Below are 15,130 nucleotides of genomic sequence, written 5' to 3' on the forward strand. Positions count from 1 at the left end.
GCTCGTATGGGCTCAGTCACTGGCCACGTGAAGGGGCAGTGCGGTCGCGCTCCCGCAGGGCCCTCTATGGACCTGGAACCCTCATGTCATTTCGAAGCATCATGAAAGTGTTGTTTTCTTTCAATGATTATAAAAACTTTAAATCCATTATTTGCTCACAGATCACACAGAAAGAGGCAGCAGGGTGAATCTGGCCCACGGGCCTCGGTGGCTGCCTTTTGCTCTAAGACAACTGGCCGCTCGAGGCACAAGCAGCTGCTGGCACCGTGCACTACAGCCAAGCACCGCAGGGTGGCGCAGCGGCCGCGCTGGCCGATGGATAGCAGGTCCGCGCGTGGAAACAAGATGGGCTTCACTCAGCTGTACCCACGTGTTCCAGCCTGACTCAGAAATTCACTATTTCATGCCAATTTCACACACAGTGGAAGATACTAAGGAAAAATGAGAGAAGCAGATGGGATCTTTCTGATGGGCGTTTTAACCTTGAAACTGAGGAACTGACTCCATTATTCCAGAAAAACACCTAGAGAAAAATTCCTTCCTGTCTGTATGTTTCCGCGTTTATCTTGGTAATTAGAACAAATTTGGTGATTTTACCTTTTATTCTTTATACACCAAAATTAGTTTCAGAATATTTATTAAACATTATTAAACATTTCAAGTCACTATTTTAAGATATTAGAATCTATAACCTACCTGGTTTCTACTATTCTCTAAACTTTAAAATAATCACATCTTACAATGCTTATCAATGGATTTCATAAACTTCAATTTTATTAGAAAGCAGGGGACAGGTGACCAGGCAGGCAATGGTAAAGTGCTGTAAAGTCAGTCATAGAATCTAGGTGCTGGGTACACACGTGTTCACTGTGAACCCCAACTTTACAGGTTTGCTATTTTCATTGAAAACATGTTGGGGGAAAGGAGGAGGGGGAATCCGAATCACCAAGAAGCAGCCAGCAGGGTACACGGGCGGGGGTCAGGGGCGGGCACGGGTGTGTCCACCGATGGATGGCCGGAGGACACGCTCCCCTGCCTGGAAATGACGGCACCAGCCTTCCAGGAGGAGACTGAGGGGTGACGCTTGCCTTCCCCCTTGCCCTCCCTCCTCACCCCCCTATCTCTGCACTGGACATGTGAGAGAGGGACCCACTGCCCTCTGGGCCAGCTCCAGCGGGGGAAGGGACGGGCAGGGGGCAGCCAGGCTTTCTGAGAACAGAAGTCCTTCTAAGCCTGGGGCAGACAGAGGTATCCACGGGAAGCAAGAAGCTGGGAAACAACTAGGAAGGTTTCTGGGTTCCCACCTGCCATCCTGCATGTGGTGGAATCAAAAAGAACTGGTCTTTCATCCTTTTCAAGACTCTTCTCTTCCACCCCACCCCTCATTCTAGAAAATTCATCCGTACCCAAGGATCAGTTCAGAGATGCTGAGATGACCAGTAAAATGGAAAAACATGCCAGCATCACACACACATACCCCAGAGACTCTGAATTCACAAGCAAGGAACTTGCTTTCCAAACCGATGCCCCATTTAAGAGGAGTTTTGAGGACCTTAAGAAACATAAAGCATCTTCCCTACATGCTCTCAGCTTTGAACTGTTCTTGTAATAAAGCCTCCTTACATTTACGCCTGGAAGTTAAACCAGCTACAGATTGAAGGACAAACCCCGGACACTCACAAATGGCTAAAAAGTACAGCATCGTCAGTCACCAGGAGAACGCAAGTCAGAACCACAATGAGAGACACGTCACAGGCACTGGCCTGGCTGTAGAGGAAAAACGCTGGCGAGAGTGTAGGAAAGCCGGAGCCCTGCACACTGCTGGTGGAAATGCCGCGTGGTGCAGCGACTACGGGAGAGCGTGGTGCTTCCTCAGCAGCTGAACAGAGTTACCACACCCACGGCAGTTCCACTCCTAGGAATGTGCCCCGAAGAAAAAGGAGCAGGGGCTCAGGGAGCCGTATGCCCGTGTCCACAGCAGCATCATTCAAATGTCCGTCAACGGAAGAATGGAGAAATAAAACGTGGTCTCTGCCTACAATGCAGTATTGTTACTCAACCGTCAGAAAGCATGAATGAAGTCCTAAATGAAGAGCAACACAGAAAGAAAATCCCACAGGTCCTGCTGACATGAGGTCCCCAGAAGAGGCGGACTCGCAGACGGAGCACAGTCCTGTGCTACCAGAAGCTGGGGAGTGGGGCGGTGGTTACCATCCCCCAGTTTCTGCTCCTGCTGCTGCAGAAGTTCTGGGACACTAAAGGCGGTTGATACACTGTATTTATATTCCACCAAATTGTACACTTAATGGTTAAAAGAAACATGACTTCCTGTGTATTTTACCACACAAACAAAGCTCAACCCAGGATGAGTAAATTAAATGCTTGCTACATATGTAGCACTGAGCTCACCACACAAGGCAGTCACACCAGGCAGGCAACCGGGAGAGAGCCACAGCCTGCCTTCTGGAAGGCCACGTGGCATTTTCACCACCAGTAAAGTGGCCGATTCTGAACAGCCCATCTGTCTTCTAGTCCCAGCCAGACCCCAAAGGACACCCTTACAAAGATCAGCTTCAAGGACTTGTAACACACTAAAAACCACCTGGACTTTATAAACTTTCCAGCAACAAACATCAGACTTCTCCAGCGCTGTCAGCTGCTCCGTGAACCTCTGACACAGAGCTGGATTTACGGGAAGGAAGCTTTGCTGATGATTAAGAATCGAGACCCAGCAGCCTTGAAGGCGAAGAGTTCGCGTCTTGCCGCCAACACCCATGAACCAGGACGCAGCTGCACCCGCAGAGGGAAGGCCGAGCGGCGCCAGCCGGGCGGTGCGCGCTGTGCACCGACCCACAGGCCACCGCGCCGCGTGCCGTCTTCAGTGGACTCTGCCTTGTCGGAATTTGAGGATGAAAAGTAGAAGTCTACAACTCATCCTAAAAGAGAGAGCAACCTCCAGGCATTTTTTATTATTTGACTAACAGAGCAAAGCCAGGCCGAGAAGCCCCCGAGGAAAGTCACGCTTTGTGGCTGTCTGCCGTGCGGTCCTTCATCTTCTAAGCACTCACTGTATTTCCTTCTAAGGATTTTAGACATTTATTTTGATCACAAATGCAATCCAAGTGTGAATAAATAAATGTATTATCTTTTAAGATTCCCACCCCACCCCACCCGCCACCCCGACCACGTTCCTTTAAATAGAAAAAGGTGCTGAAAGTCTCTTCACAGCCTGTTTGGCCACAGCTGTCCCCCCTGCGGTTTTAGAACCAGACTGAACCTGGTCTTCTGACACCCTTCCTTAGACTGAGCTCACTCTGTAGAAGTCCGGGAGGGAAGTCCTACTGGTACTGCCGATACTCCCCGAAGGGCGAGGCTGGTAACTGGGCGGAAGGCAACTGGGAGGGGTCTTCAGCAAACGGAGGACCTGCAGTTCAGAGAGAATTTAAACGCCACCTAAATACTATGTAGTTTGAAGGAACAAGTCTCTGTAGCGAGCAAATCAATCAACTCAAAAAGAAATCCTGCTACGTTCGAGCTGTAATCGAACGTTTGTGGGGCTGCTCGACTCCCACGAGACCACCTCCTCGGTGTCAGCACAGGCAGCCCCCCACCCCACACCCGAGAGACGGCCCTACACGCTCCGCACAGTCAGATGGACTAACGACAGCAAGGGCAGCACGCCAGCTTTAAAGCAACTGCTGAGGGAGCCGCCGCATCAAGACCGCACCAATCTCTCACCTCCTGACATACTTTTCAGCAGCTATTTAAAATTATTTTCACGAAGTTTAAGTACCTCAGTCATTTTTCAAGAGAACTCAGTAATACAATCTATACAATGACGAATGTAAGAAGCAGGTTCTGCAATGGGAAGACAGGCCCGCCCCGAGCTTACACAGATGCCAAGCACAGCAGCTGGTGCTGCCTCCCTGACCCGAGGAAGAACATGGCTCATTAAAAGAAAGCCTGTAGCAGTGGCCATCACCCCACTTCCCCTGGGAAACGAGAGCAAACTGAAGGGCGGGAGGAAGAGGCCAGGGGGAAAGAGGGCTCTTTCCAGAGCTCCGTTCATTCCAGTGATTGCTTTTCTTCACTCTAAAATATCTGTTCATTCCAGAAAGCTGAAGGAGACACTGGGTGAAAAAGATAAACCCCAAATAATCCTTGTTACCATTTGGATAGTTTTATTTTTTAAGAATTTTTTCATGTAAGTTAATTGGAAACACACAATTAACTTTCCTAATACTTCCGCCCCCACAAAGCTTTTTGGAAACATCTGGGTCTAAGATCAAAAGCATTTCCTTCAGCTATTCCTTCTGAGGACAGAAGCCTAAAGCCAAGGAAACAAGGCTAGATCCCACAAGATGGTGTGACTGACATCTCCTTATGTCAATTTCCGAATTCCTGAAAATATGCAACTTTTCTAATGTTTTATGTGAAATCTTTCACACTAAAGCGTCAAACTGAAAAGCAAAAGCAAAATCACAGCAGAGTATTTAGAAGCGATGGTGAAAACAGAAGGGAGGCGCGAAGCCAGGGCTGCCTGGGTCACCCACTGGCGCGCTGAGCAGGCCTCTGGGAGCAACGCTGCCCCAGAAGACCCCGCATCAGGGAAACCGAACCAAGGAAGCTGTGACCAGCTCTGAGCTCTGTGCCAAATATTTTCTGAGCTCCAAAAATAACTTTCAACTCCCACCCCCACCCAATGATCCTGTGTCTTTCTGCTGCCTTACGACGTCAAGGAATATTCCTGTTTAGACCGCTCGAGTTTTCTAATTCCCAAGAACCTGCGCATGTTGACTGCAGAGCAGACCCCGCCTGGCCACGTCATGGGTGCTGGTGGCCCAACTGACTGCCCAGCCTTTCACGCTCCCCGGCGCTGGACAGGAGAGGCAGGCAGCAGCATGCCACACTGCCAACTTCAACAGCTCTCCCTGCCGGCTCCAGAGCGAGCCCCCAACCAGGGGTCACCTGCCCTCGAGAAGCACCACCCCCAGGTCTCGCCTCACTCATCTGAGCATGTGCCAGACCCTCGTGCCCACTGCCGCTGGTGGCCAGCGCACACGGGCACGCACACACACAGCACAGGACACAGACTGACCACCGTGCCCCTCCCACAGCTGAAGGACCTCCTCCACGCAGCTCTAAAATGAGCAGCAATTTCTTACAAGAAGCAGACGAGCGCTGACAAGGCCCGGGAACTATGAACAGGATCAGGGCAGGCCATCCGCCATCTCGGCGAGCACCGTGCTCCTCTGAACACAAACAGCCCACTGCGCCCACACCGACCTTTGCAAACAGAACTGCCCCTGCGCCCACAATCCTCGCCAAGCTCAGCACACGCAACGTAATGTGTGGAGCTCAACCGGCCACATTTTAGCAGGCAGAATCTGTGTCATTCCAAATGCCTGAGCTGTGTGCTAACAGAGAGATGACTCACCGTTGGGAAACTGTGCAGACGCAAAGCGTGTCAACAAGATGCCAGCCCCTTCGATGAGAGCCAGGAGAACGCCACCCACGGCAGCCGACCCGACCATGGCCACTGGCCCGTCTGAGGGCATTGGTAAGGGGAGAGACAGAGATCCAGGTTAACATCAGGCACACTGATGGACAGACCTGTCCACAGGCGAAACCCAGCTCGCGGCCTGCTTATACAAATAGTTTTACTGGGACAACGTGCACGTGCGCTCACGTGTGGTCTGCAGTGGCTCTTGGGTGGGACGGTAGAGTTGAGGCTTGTGACAGAGGCGTCACAACCCACGATGTCCACACACTCGCCACCTGGTGACCCCGCCCACCCCCCAGGCCCAGAGGAGTTCCGGGTTGCTCTAACCCCAGGGACCCGGAAAGTTCTGCGCTCTACGCTCCTAACAATGCTGTGCGGCAGGTCCATGACTCATTGCAGACTGAGGAGGGAGAGGCCCGGTCACAGCTGGTCAGTGGGGAACTAGACCATGAGCAGCTCTGACCACGGCGGTTACTGGTCGGAGCCCCAGGTGCTCGCACGCTCAACATTCCAAGTAACAGATCCTTCCACTTATCCCAGCTCACACTTGCACCCACACTAAACCGACTGACACAAGGCTCGGTTCAGCTACTACAGGCGTGCCGGGGTCAGATGGCCCCCCCACACACACGCATCTTACTTCTTGCCGCCAGGATGGCTCCGGTTAAGGCACCGCTTGTGATGGAGTTCCAGGGGTCTTCCTTCCCTCGGATCTGAACCATACTGCAGTCGATCATGGAAAACAGGCCTCCCCAAACCGCGAAGCTACCTGTTTATAAAGAAACAAAACACATTTCATTGTTCTAATCTTACATTTTAAACTTTATAGTCAAAAACAAGCTTAAATAACAACACTCACTATATTAGAATTCTCGCACTCTAACTAAGGACTGAACAAGAGTCAGAATGCTGGTCTTTTTAATAAAGCTCGGGCTGTATCAGTGAGCAGCCACGGCCCGAAGCCTCAGCAGACCGGGCTCTGCACTCAGAGCCACTTTGGCAGAGCGTGTGCGCCCGCCTTCCGTCCTTTGATACAGCTTCCCCTTTCGTCTCTTCCTTCTCTTCAGTCAGAGCCACCAAGCACCTGCTCTGTGAAAATCAGCAGAGAGAGCACAGAAGACGCCCAGGCCCTCTGCACTGTGTCACGGGCGCGAGTCAGGACACACCCAGAGCAAAGGGCAACGCGAGTGGTGAGAATTATGGAGCTGCGAGGGATGGAGTCTGCCTTCCCCACTCCTTTCCACCCTTTACTCCTCTAGCACGAAGCTAAAAGCAACCCTCAGTCGTCAGACCACTTCACACTGAAAGTCTCCCTAGACGGTGACTAGTCCATAAAATGACAAGTAGCGCAGGCGCGAGCGTGGACGTGCACACAGAATGCGGGAGGTGACACCGCGGCCTCCACTGCCAGCGCCTCCGGCGCAGATGGTAACGGGCCATCCAACTGCACACAGAATGCAGGAGGTGACACCGCAGCCTCCACTGCCAGCACCGCACACAGAATGCAGGAGGGGACACCGTGGCCTCCTCTGCCAGCGCCTCACACAGAATGCGGGAGGGGACACCGCGGCCTCCACTGCCAGCGCCTCCGGCGCAGATGGTAACGGGCCATCCAACTGCACACAGAATGCAGGAGGTGACACCGCGGCCTCCTCTGCCAGCGCCTCCGGCGCAGATGGTAACGGGCCATCCAACTGCACACAGAATGCAGGAGGTGACACCGAGGCCTCCACTGCCAGCGCCTCCGGCGCAGATGGTAACGGGCCATCCAACTTCTTTATGCTTTCATTTTCCAAATCTTCTAACGTGAGCACACAGCGTGCACTCCACAGAAAGGGCTCTTGTACTTACTACAATGTAAAAAGTAAGAAAAACGACCTGAGGAGCCCTCGTGCTGGGATCTTGCACCCTCTGAAACCTCCGGATGCAGGGGTGTGCTGACCAGGGACAGGGTCTGAGCCCGATCAGCAGACCTCTGTTCTCCCCTGCACGCTACCACCAGTCAGCTGAGCAACAGCCTGCTCACCGCTGGCCCTGCACCAGACACCCCAGACGACAGGACTGAGTCACCCCTTCCAGCTCAGGGGGGCCCTGCCCTGCGAGAGATGACGCCCAGGCATGTCAGTCACCTGGCCACACTCAGACAAGGCCCGCCCACTCCACTCCTCCTCAAGGTCTGAACCTCCCACCCCAAGGATGCCTGCCGGAGTGAGCCAGGGGCTGACTAGACTGGAGACTGGTCCACGCAGACGGGGGCCTGAGAGGGCAGCCGCGGCCAGAGCAGGTGAGCAGGGTCCACGCGAGGGGCACTCCCAGGCACGGGGGTCCGTGTGCCCATGTGGAAGGGTGTCGGGCAGTCTGACCCTGGCCCTGGTCAGCCCACCCCCGCGTCCAGAGGTTTCAGAGGGTGCAGGATCCAGCACGAGGGCTCCTCAGGTCGTTTTTCTTACTTTTTAAATTGTAGTAAGAGAGAGGAGAAAGGAGAAGGACTCTGCAGGCCTGGACTGCAATCAGGGCTATCACTGTGAACCCGATTTCCAACACAGACAGATATACAGAAAACAGATCTAAACGTGAGTGCGTACGTATGTGGTCAGAGGGTCCACGTGTATATATGTAAATACACAGGACGCTCCTAAGAAGGCCTGGGAACGGCTGCAGCCCACAGCAACGATGCTAGGGTCCAGCATCGTACTTGGAAGTACTTCCAAGTCCTGTTCTCAATGGGAAGGAAGGGCTGACTACACTCGGGGCGAGTCCAGGTGCGCAGATGGGCTGGAAGAATGGGGACGTGTCAAAACATCTCGGTTCCGCTCTGGAAACAGAAGACCTTTCAGGACACAACTATGGCTTTCCCACGCTGCCCTTTCCAGGAGCTCGACTGGAAGAGCTCAGTCTGTACTCCCTGAATTAAATTCCAAGTGCCATCCCGGCATTTGTATTTATTTTAAATGTTTTTCAGTTAATTCATTTTTGGCTGCACGGGGTCTTCTTCGCTGGGTGAGGGCTTTCTCTAGTTGTGGTGGCAGGGCTCCTCTCTACTTGTGGGGGTGTCTCCTCTCTAGCTGCCGTGTGTGGGGGGCTCCTCTCTAGTTGTGGGGGCGCCTACTTGTGAGGGGCTCTCTAGTTGTGGGGGGCTCCTCTCTAGTTGCGGGGGCGCCTCTCTACTTGTGGGGGTGTCTCCTCTCTAGCTGCCGTGTGTGGGGGGCTCCTCTCTAGCTGCCATGTGTCGGGGGCTCCTCTCTAGCTGCTGTGGGCGGGGGTCTCCCTGTGGCAGCTTCTCCTGTTGCAGTCTGGGCTCTAGGTACATACACGGGCTCAGCTGCCCCACACATCCCTGACCAGGGACTGAGTCCACGCCCCCTGCTCCACGCATCCCTGACCAGGGATTGGGTCCACGCCCCCTGCACTGCAAGGCAGACCCCTAACCACTGGACCACCAGGGAAGCCCCGAACACTGTACATTATTAACTGATGTCCGTACTAAAGTCAGGTTTCCTCAGTGTTTATGTCCGTTTCCAGTCCCACCGCATGTTCAGCCGTCACACGTCCTCAGGTTGATCCTGTCTGTGACAGTCACCTGGTCTTTTGTTCACTGAGAACGCATGTGATGGAAGCAGCCTCTCAAGACCCCTGTTAACGCCCGTAGGACCTCTGCGTTTACTGAAGGTCGGGTGGGGTGTGTGCTTGTTTACCAGTTATCACCCCCGAACAGCGTGGGAACCATTAGACCAGAGGAGAATGAGTCAATGTACTCTCCAAGGTGTCCAACTATCACAGGGGGAAGAACAGGAAACAGATACACCATCACGTCAACCTTGGAGCCTCCATTTCCTCCATTGGAAGACAGAGTAACATCACTTACCCTCTGTGTTGCTGTGAGGGCTAAATGAAATAAGGGAACACTTGGAGAGTTCAGCACATGACAAGCACTCAGTAAACGACACAGGCCAGCTACCACCTTCTAAAGAGAAAAAACGCTATAAAAACAGAGTGAGAGAGAGGCCGTCTCCTCTGCCGCACAGACTGGGGGGAGGCTTGGTGCTGGCTCCTCTTCGTGCTGAACGTGGTCCCTTCAGCCTGACGGCGTCGCTGTAAACGAACATAAGCTTCCAGCTTTCCTGCCCTCTCTCCTCCCAGTTTCTGAGTGACCAAGCTTAAAGAACGCGATGAACATCATCTCCTCCACTTCTGCACGGACATCCAAAAAGCTACCTTTGGGGAGGAGCGCCATCAAGCTCTCGTGAACCCAGCCTTCCACTCATACCCTCATCAGCTTCACACTACCCTAGACACGATCACTCCAGACTCACAGACTTAAGCTGTGGACACACCGTCTTCCTTCTGGATAAGAGGGGAAAACAAAACAAAGACAAACAGAAACAGAACACCACCAAGCTTCTGAAGAGCAGAGTGCCACCTGGATGCAACAATTTAAGTTAAGATAAATCATAAACCAAGACCCCTCAGAATGGGACAAGCAGTTATTTAGACCTAACTAAAATCACTAACTCGTAAAATCTACAAAAGAAAAGGGAAAAAAAATAAAAAAACAGAGCTTCATCCTCAGAAAAAAAAAAACAGGGAAAAAAGCGTTTGGAGTTCAAACAGCAACACTCTGCTTACCTCCCAACTGCGGAGCCCTGGTTTTAATAGCTGTCAAACTCCCTCGTAGTCTGTGGTTTACTCCCTGTAAGGAAACAAAAGGAGATGTATTAGGAGAATAACATGTTTCCAACGCACTGACAGGCCCAAGTGATATTAGCAAATAGCAATCACGTGATGGTAACACGAGACTGGTCACCCACTTACCACTGGAGAATTGCGGAAGCCTTTGATTGCCTGGAAGATCCCACCGCCTATGGTTCCCATTGTGAAGGCCCCACCGCAGTCATCCACGATGCGCCAGGGGCTACGAACAGGAAGGAGAAAGGATACAAGATGAGCACGGTTCTCATTTACAAGCCACAGACCCCCTGCTGACCAGGGACACACCAGATTCCAGCGCAGGGCGCACGGCCACCAAACGGCTGGCCCATGAAAAGAAGGATCTGGCCCACAAGAAGAAGGATCGAACAGACAGAGCTGCTCCGCCCAAGTCCTCTAAGCTGAGGGAGGGAACCGGCTTCAGCTCCCTACTGTTCACAGCGCTCACTCACTCACTCAACTGCTGGTGCATCTACCCTAAGCTGGCAGGGTGCAAAGCCAATTAACAAGCGTTAGGAAATTACACTGTAACCAAACGGTGACCCAACTGCCTCACGATCAAGCTAAGCTCTCCAGAAGGAGCAAAATTTAAAGCTGAGACCCAAAGAATAAGGCTTCAACAAGTGCAGAGGAAGACACACTATTTAATATTTAAATTTTAAAACTTCTTTTCAGGTTTACTGAGTCCACGTTAGCACTTGGAACTTTAGTTTGCATCAGATCCACTTAACACATTGGTAACCTCTAATATCTGATTGTTAGAGGTTAAATTTGTAAACCTGGTCTCCAGATGCAGCCGCCTAACTCACGCAGCACAGTCACATCTGATTGATTTGATCAGTGGAACAGAACTAATATTCCAGGAATCTGGCTTACTAAAAACTTAGTCTGTGAATGGGAATGCCCTGGTGGTTGGTGGTTAGGACTCAGTGTTTTCACTGTGGTGGCCCCGGGTTCCATCCCTGGTTGGGGAACTAAGATTCTGCAAGGCGTGGCCAAAAAAAAAACAAGTCGGTGAATAATCCAGTTCATAAATGTCTTTTCTAATCTCAAGGGTGAAGTGGGCAATCCACCTGCTCAAGTAAACATGTGAGTTTAGTGCATCACTGCTGCTGAAGAATCTGAATAATGAGTAATTTCCGACATTGCCAGATAGAAATACAAAATCCTGAAGCTGAAACACCTTGTCCTCTCCAAGCCTAATACAAATCAGAGGCTGGTACAGAATGACAACCTCATGTGACAGGTATCCAACTGTCAGCCTGATGCTTCTGGGCCTGGCTACCCCAGGCTTCCTGTAACGAGCCTGAAAGCAAAATCAGCAGATGCAGACTCTGGGCAGGTTCCACCCACAACCCACTAATCAGAGCCTAAGTCAGCACAGCCCTGGGCAACCTGGCTTCCCGCTGAAAGATGGAGAAGCTCTGAGACTAAAAAGGGTTAGGACACTGTCCTCAAAATGGTAGAAACACTAACAGAGGTGAATTCCCTGGTGGTCCAGAGGTTAAGACTTGGTGCTTTCACTGCTAAGGCCCCAGGTTTGATCCCTGGTTGGGGAAGTAAGATCCCATAAGCTACTTGGTGCAGCAAAGAAAAAAAAAAAAAAGACAAGGGAGAGACACTAACTTTAAAAGGTTAATGATCCTATAATCAGAACGGAAATGAGCATTTAAAAAATCAGTAAAAAGCAGCAGGATTCAGATCAGAGAGCAGCCACAGTATTGCACAAGATGATGTCTAAAACAAACGCAGGACGGAAACAGCTTCTGAACCAGGTCTGCGGAAATCAGTGTTCCCTCAGGGATGTGCCAGATGCACAAAAGCAAAGTTGAACCCAGACCCTAAATATAAATGCCAGGCAAACACAGGGCAACAGGGACCAATAATGATTCACAAGATCAAAAGTTAACATTTTTAAAATATCCAATATGGTGGGCTTCCTGGTGGCTCGGTGATAAAGACACAGGTTCAATCTCTGAGTCGGGAAGATCCCCTGAAGATCTACTGGCAACGTACTCCAGTATTCTTGCCTGGAGAATTCCATGGACAGAGGAGTCTGGCGGGCTAAAGTCAATGGGGATGGGGACGCAAGGAGTCAGATAAGACTGAGTGCGCAATAAATGGTTTGGGCGGTTTATAACGCAAATAACCTTACTTTCAAGAAAGCCAGCCTATTTTCTTATGAAGTGAAGTGTTAGTTGCTCAGTCATGTCCAACTTTTTGCAATGCCATGGACTGCAACCCACCAGGCTTCTCTGTCCATGGGATTTTCCAGGCAAGAATACTGGAGTGGGTTGCCATTTCCTACTCCAGGGGATCTTCCCAACCCAGGGATTGAACCTAGGTCTCCTGCATTGCAGGCAGATTCTTTACCATCTGAGTTACCAGGGAGGCCCTTATAGAGTGCCTAATCTTTTAACTTTGCAAAAGAATATTTGTTTCCTCTCCATTTTACAGATGAACAGAGGCTAAGAGATTAAGCACTTTGAGCAAGATCATACAGGTATTGATAGAACCAATTTAAATACAAAAAATGTAGTACTCCAAAACCCCCAAGTTCTTTCTACCACAGGCCAAGGGCTTCTGAGAACACGTGATTAAAGAGTAAGATGATGAAGTACCTATGACATACTTAGGACGGGACTAAAGAGCCTCCTGATGAAGGTGAGAGAGTGAAAAGCCTGTCTTAAAACTCCATGTTCAAAAAACTAACAAGAGCATGGCATCGGGTCCCATCAAACAGATGAGGGAAAAGTAGAAACAGTATCAGACTTTCTTTTCTTGGCTCCAAAATCACTGCAGATGATGACTGGAGCCATGAAATTAAAAGACACTTACTCCTTGGAAGGAAAGCTACGACAAACTTAGACAGTGCATTAAAAAGCAGAGACATCACTTTGCCAACAAAGGTCCGTATAGTCAAAGCAATGGTTTTTCCAGTATTCATGTTCAGATGTGAGAGTTGAACCATTAGAAGGCTGTGTGCTGAAGAATTGATGCTTTCAAATTGTGGTGCTGGAGAAGACTCTTGATATTGAGAGTCCTGTGGACTGCAAGATCATCAAACCAATGAATCCTAAAAGACATCAACCCAGAATATCCATTGGACGGGCTGAAGCTGAAGCTTCAATACTTTGGCCACCTAATGTGAAGAGCTGACTCACTGGAAAAGCCGGTGATGCTGGAAAAGCCTGAGGGCAGGAGGAGAAGGGGGCAACAGAGGATGAGACGGTTGGATGGCATCATCGACTCAATGGACATGAGTTTGAGCAAACTCCAGGAGCTAGTGAAGGACAAGGAAGCCTGGTGTGTGGCCGTTCATGGGGTCCAAAGAGTCAGACACAACTTAGAGACTGAACACACTGAATAGAGAATGGGAATTTAATATTCCATAAAATCTTTAACCCAACAAAGTCAAATATTTTCCCCTCCTACCACCCTGTGTTTGAGCCCCGCACACCTGAGCACCAGCAAGGAAGGGGGACCACTCTCTTGAGAGAAGATAGATTTAAAGAGCTGGGAGGCCCTGAAACATACCCTCTGTCTCATTTCAGAGAGGATAACAGCACAAAGCAGCAACATGGCTAGCGCAGGCAATGTCACACAGCTGGAGAACACCCTGGTTCCCGCTCTTGCACAAGAACTCAAATAACAAGATTTGATTTGTCATTCATGACCCCAGAAGCCTTAAACCGTGTGAGTGCCTGACTCCTCCACGCTTTCATTCCTAGGACAGACCTCGCTAGGCGCCGAACGGACGGACCGCTGTCGGCGACTTGGAGAGCACACTACTCTCCCTGTTTTCCCGGGCGCGGCGCCCCGTCCCCACCGCCCGGGTCCCCCTCCACCGCCCGCTCCCCACCGCCCGGACCGCAGCCGCCGCGCCACGCGGACCCTCCCAGGACACCGCCGCCTCCCCTCGCAGGGCGAGACGCGCGAACGCAAGGACGAGCCCAGGATCGCCAGCGGGCAGCGGGGATGCTCCCCACACGCCGCCGGGCAGGGGTCGCGGCGACAAAGACGAGCCGGGGCGCCCTCGAGCCGCCGCAAGGTCACCGGGAACAGCTCCGGTGGCCCCAGCCGGCCGCTCACGTCCGGGCGCCCACGGCCCCTGGCGCCGCCCAGTCCGCGGCTGAGAGCGGCCTCGACCCGGGGGCCCGGGGACCCGGGGACCCGGGGACCCGGGGCCGGCGGCAGCAGCGGGGCAGGCGGCAGGCAGGCTCACCAGGGCTCGCGTGCGTACTCCTCCATCTTGACTCCGCGGCTCCGCGATGCCGGGCGAACAGAGCGCGGCCTGCCCGGCAGCGGAAGTGATCCCAGGAGTAGAGCGTTAGATTCTTCGAGGATTGGCTCGCCGCCTCCTGCTGAAGCCAATCGGGGCCGGGGACTGAGCTGCGAGGCGGAAGGCGGGGCTCCGGGCGGGGCGGGGGCGGGACCCCGGCGCAGGGGGAGGTGCTGAGGGGCGGGGCTCCGGGAGTGGGCGGGGCTCCGGCGCAGAGGGCGGGGCGGGGCGGGGCGGGGCGGGGCGGGGCGGGGCGGGGCGGGGCGGGGCGGGGCGCCAGGTACGGAGAGGTACCCATCACTGAAGTCACCCACCCGGGTCTCTCCGCTGCTGCTGCTACTGCTAAGTCATTTCAGTCGTGTCCGTCTCTGTATGACTCCATAGACGGCAGCCCACCAGGCTCCCCCGTCCGTGGGATTCTCCACGCAAGAACACTGGAGTGGGTTGCCATTTCCTTCTCCAATGCATGAAAGTGAAAAGTGAAAGTGAAGTCCCTCAGTCGTGTCCGACCCTCAGTGACCCCATGGATTGCAGCCTACCAGGCTCCTCCGTCCATGGGATTTTCCAGGCAGGAGTACTGGAGTGGGGTGCCATTGCCTTCTCCGGGTCGCTCCGCTAGGGCTCCCCTAACTCCCGGA

The 15,130-nt window shown here is 52.4% G+C and overlaps 1 protein-coding gene across 1 annotated transcript; it reads right to left on the reverse strand.

Moving 5' to 3' along the window:
• Positions 1-752: 752 nt before the first annotated feature.
• TIMM17A (translocase of inner mitochondrial membrane 17A) lies at positions 753-14,494 on the reverse strand. Its single transcript, XM_002694116.3, has 6 exons — positions 14,436-14,494; positions 10,316-10,415; positions 10,130-10,193; positions 6,144-6,272; positions 5,438-5,548; positions 753-3,424 (listed from the first exon to the last, which is right to left on the reverse strand). The coding sequence occupies exons 1-6, from the start codon at positions 14,459-14,461 to the stop codon at positions 3,339-3,341; spliced, it is 516 nt and encodes a 171-aa protein (XP_002694162.1). The 5' UTR covers positions 14,462-14,494; the 3' UTR covers positions 753-3,338.
• Between the last annotated feature and the right edge of the window lie 636 nt (positions 14,495-15,130).

The sequence above is a fragment of the Bos taurus genome, chromosome 16 (genome assembly GCF_002263795.3).
Source record: "Bos taurus isolate L1 Dominette 01449 registration number 42190680 breed Hereford chromosome 16, ARS-UCD2.0, whole genome shotgun sequence".
Classification (NCBI taxonomy): Eukaryota; Metazoa; Chordata; class Mammalia; order Artiodactyla; family Bovidae; genus Bos; species Bos taurus.

Excerpts from the sequence above, each read along its gene's own strand:
- TIMM17A (XM_002694116.3), bottom strand. The coding sequence starts at position 14,461 with ATGGAGGAGTACGCACGCGAGCCCTG. Across the intron at positions 10,416-14,435 it reads GAGTACGCACGCGAGCCCTG|CCCCTGGCGCATCGTGGATG; the intron begins GTGAGCCTGCCT and ends TCCTGTTCGTAG. Across the intron at positions 10,194-10,315 it reads GCTTCCGCAATTCTCCAGTG|GGAGTAAACCACAGACTACG; the intron begins GTAAGTGGGTGA and ends GTTTCCTTACAG.